Source organism: Cebus imitator, unplaced genomic scaffold, assembly GCF_001604975.1.
Source record: "Cebus imitator isolate Cc_AM_T3 unplaced genomic scaffold, Cebus_imitator-1.0 Scaffold485, whole genome shotgun sequence".
Taxonomy (NCBI): Eukaryota; Metazoa; Chordata; class Mammalia; order Primates; family Cebidae; genus Cebus; species Cebus imitator.
In genome coordinates this window covers 1498046-1500047 of record NW_016107800.1, presented here as the reverse complement: position 1 = coordinate 1500047, position 2002 = coordinate 1498046, and the positions used below count along the sequence as shown (strand labels likewise).

The 2002-nt window shown below is 41.8% G+C and overlaps 1 protein-coding gene and 1 pseudogene across 1 annotated transcript in view; one reads left to right on the top strand and one right to left on the bottom strand.

The window, feature by feature from the left end:
* The window catches only part of MTFMT (mitochondrial methionyl-tRNA formyltransferase), a 26414-nt gene that overhangs the window by 21125 nt on the left and 3287 nt on the right, over window positions 1-2002 (bottom strand). Inside the window, exon 2 of the mRNA XM_017513049.2 lies at window positions 1652-1861. Within this exon, the coding sequence (XP_017368538.1) occupies window positions 1652-1861 (210 nt within the window). The remainder of the gene's footprint in view (window positions 1-1651; window positions 1862-2002) is intronic.
* Window positions 710-1645, top strand: LOC108292276 (annotated as a pseudogene).

The following is a 2002-nucleotide window of genomic DNA, read 5'->3' as shown; positions in this document are numbered from 1 at the left end:
AAAAAAAAAAACAAGGTTAGCTGGGTGTGGTGGCACATGACTACAGTCCTAGCTACTCAGGAGGCTGAGGCAGGAAGATCCCTTGAGTCTGAGGCTGCAGTGGGCTATGATAGCAACACTGTACTCCAGCCTGGGTGACAGCAAGACCGTCTCTAAAAACAATAAAATAGAAACAAATAAATAAAGGATCATTTTGGCAGCTGGGTTGGTAGAAGACTAAGAGGGCCAAGGATAGAAGTAGAGACGAGTTAGGAAGCTTCTGTAGTAATGCAGGAAAGAGTGGCAGCAGTGCAAGTGATGACACACAAGTTTTTTTGTTTGTTTTTTAGACAGAGTCTTGCTGAGTTGCCAGACTGGACGCAGTGGTGTGATCTTGGCTAACAGCAACCTCTGCCTCCCAGGTTCAAGCAATACAGAGGGAATTTACATAGATTTTGAAGGCAGAGCCAATAGGATTTCCTGATGGAATGGATACGGGGTATAAGAAATCAAGCATGACTCCAGGATTTTGGTACAAGCAGCTAGAAGGATGGAGTAGCCATTTATTGAGATAAGGATTTTAGGAGATGCTTTGGGTATCTCGAATGTAAAGTAGCTATCAGACATTCAAGCAGAGCTGTGGAGGCAGTAGGTACTGGGGGCCTAGAGTTTGGGGACAGAGCTGAGCTGGAGGGACCAATTTGGGCGTTGTCAGCATATATATGAAACGTAAATGAAGGTAGATAAAAGCTCATAGAGGGTGATAAGGAGTTAAATACACTTCGACAACTCATGCCACAAATAAAATGTTCCTTAGTACTTTAAAAGACAATGTCAGCCAAATATGGCTGGACCCAGGTGAGTTGAGCGAAGGCTGCAGTGAGTCCTGGGGAGGCGCCCACCCGCTGCTGGGAGGACAGCATCAGGCTCAAGACGGAAATCGTCAAACCGATACTACCAAGGAAAACCTAACAATTTTTGATATCATAACCAGAAAACTTAACCAGCTTCCACAAGCAGAAAGGTATCTACCTGAACAGGGATCAGCATATGTTGGATTGAATGCTGCTCTCTGTGGCCTCACAGCAAATAATCTTTTTTAATGTGTCCTGAACGTGACACAGACTCTTATAGCTGCCGGCTTACTAATGGCAGTGATCCCTTTTCTTACGACAAACAGCTTACAAAAATTTTGTAAATTTTCCTTCGAATACAGGTGATTTGAATTGTGAACCCTATACCATAACACAGAGTGGACTGGTTGGTCTTGCTTTCTGTGGTCTATAGCCTGTTTTCTTGGCTATATCTGTGACTGGAAGCCTAGTAGCCAGGTATAAATCGACTCTGTTACCAGAGAAAGGGAACATCTTAAGTTACTGGATTGGAATTTCTAAGCCTGTCTTTAGAAAGATGTTATTTCCTATCTTGTTCAGACTGTGTTTTCAGCATACCTTGGATTTAAACAATATAAACTATTTATAAAGGCCCTTCAGTTACCTGAACCTGGCAGAGAAATTCACTGATTTTAAACAAACATGTACACAAAAATAAAATGGTAAAAATTAAAAAAAATCACTGAAAGCAGAGAGTTCAAATGACCACATTTTAGATACAAGGCCCATTTATAAAGACCAAGGTTGCTATACCACATTTCCTTACAAATAAAACTTACTAGGGAAACTTAAGAATAAGAGCCTCACTCAAAAGTTGGCCAAACGAAGCCACTACTCCAACATCATATTCTCCAGATCCAACGTCCGGCCACTCGTACACTGGAAGCTGAGACTGCACAGCAAACTGCTTCACTGGCAGGCCTTTTCGTGATGGGGAAGGCATCGTGACCACCTCCAGTCTGTCGATTAACGCTTCCTCTTTGTTTTCCCTAAGTTAGAGTGGAAGAAAAATGTGACAGTGTTAAGGCAATGACTCAAAGCTAACCTACTTCACATATCACTAAGAATTTTTATGATTAAACTCATGAAGCATTTAGGGCTAAATGATTAAAACTATTGTGAGAGACTAA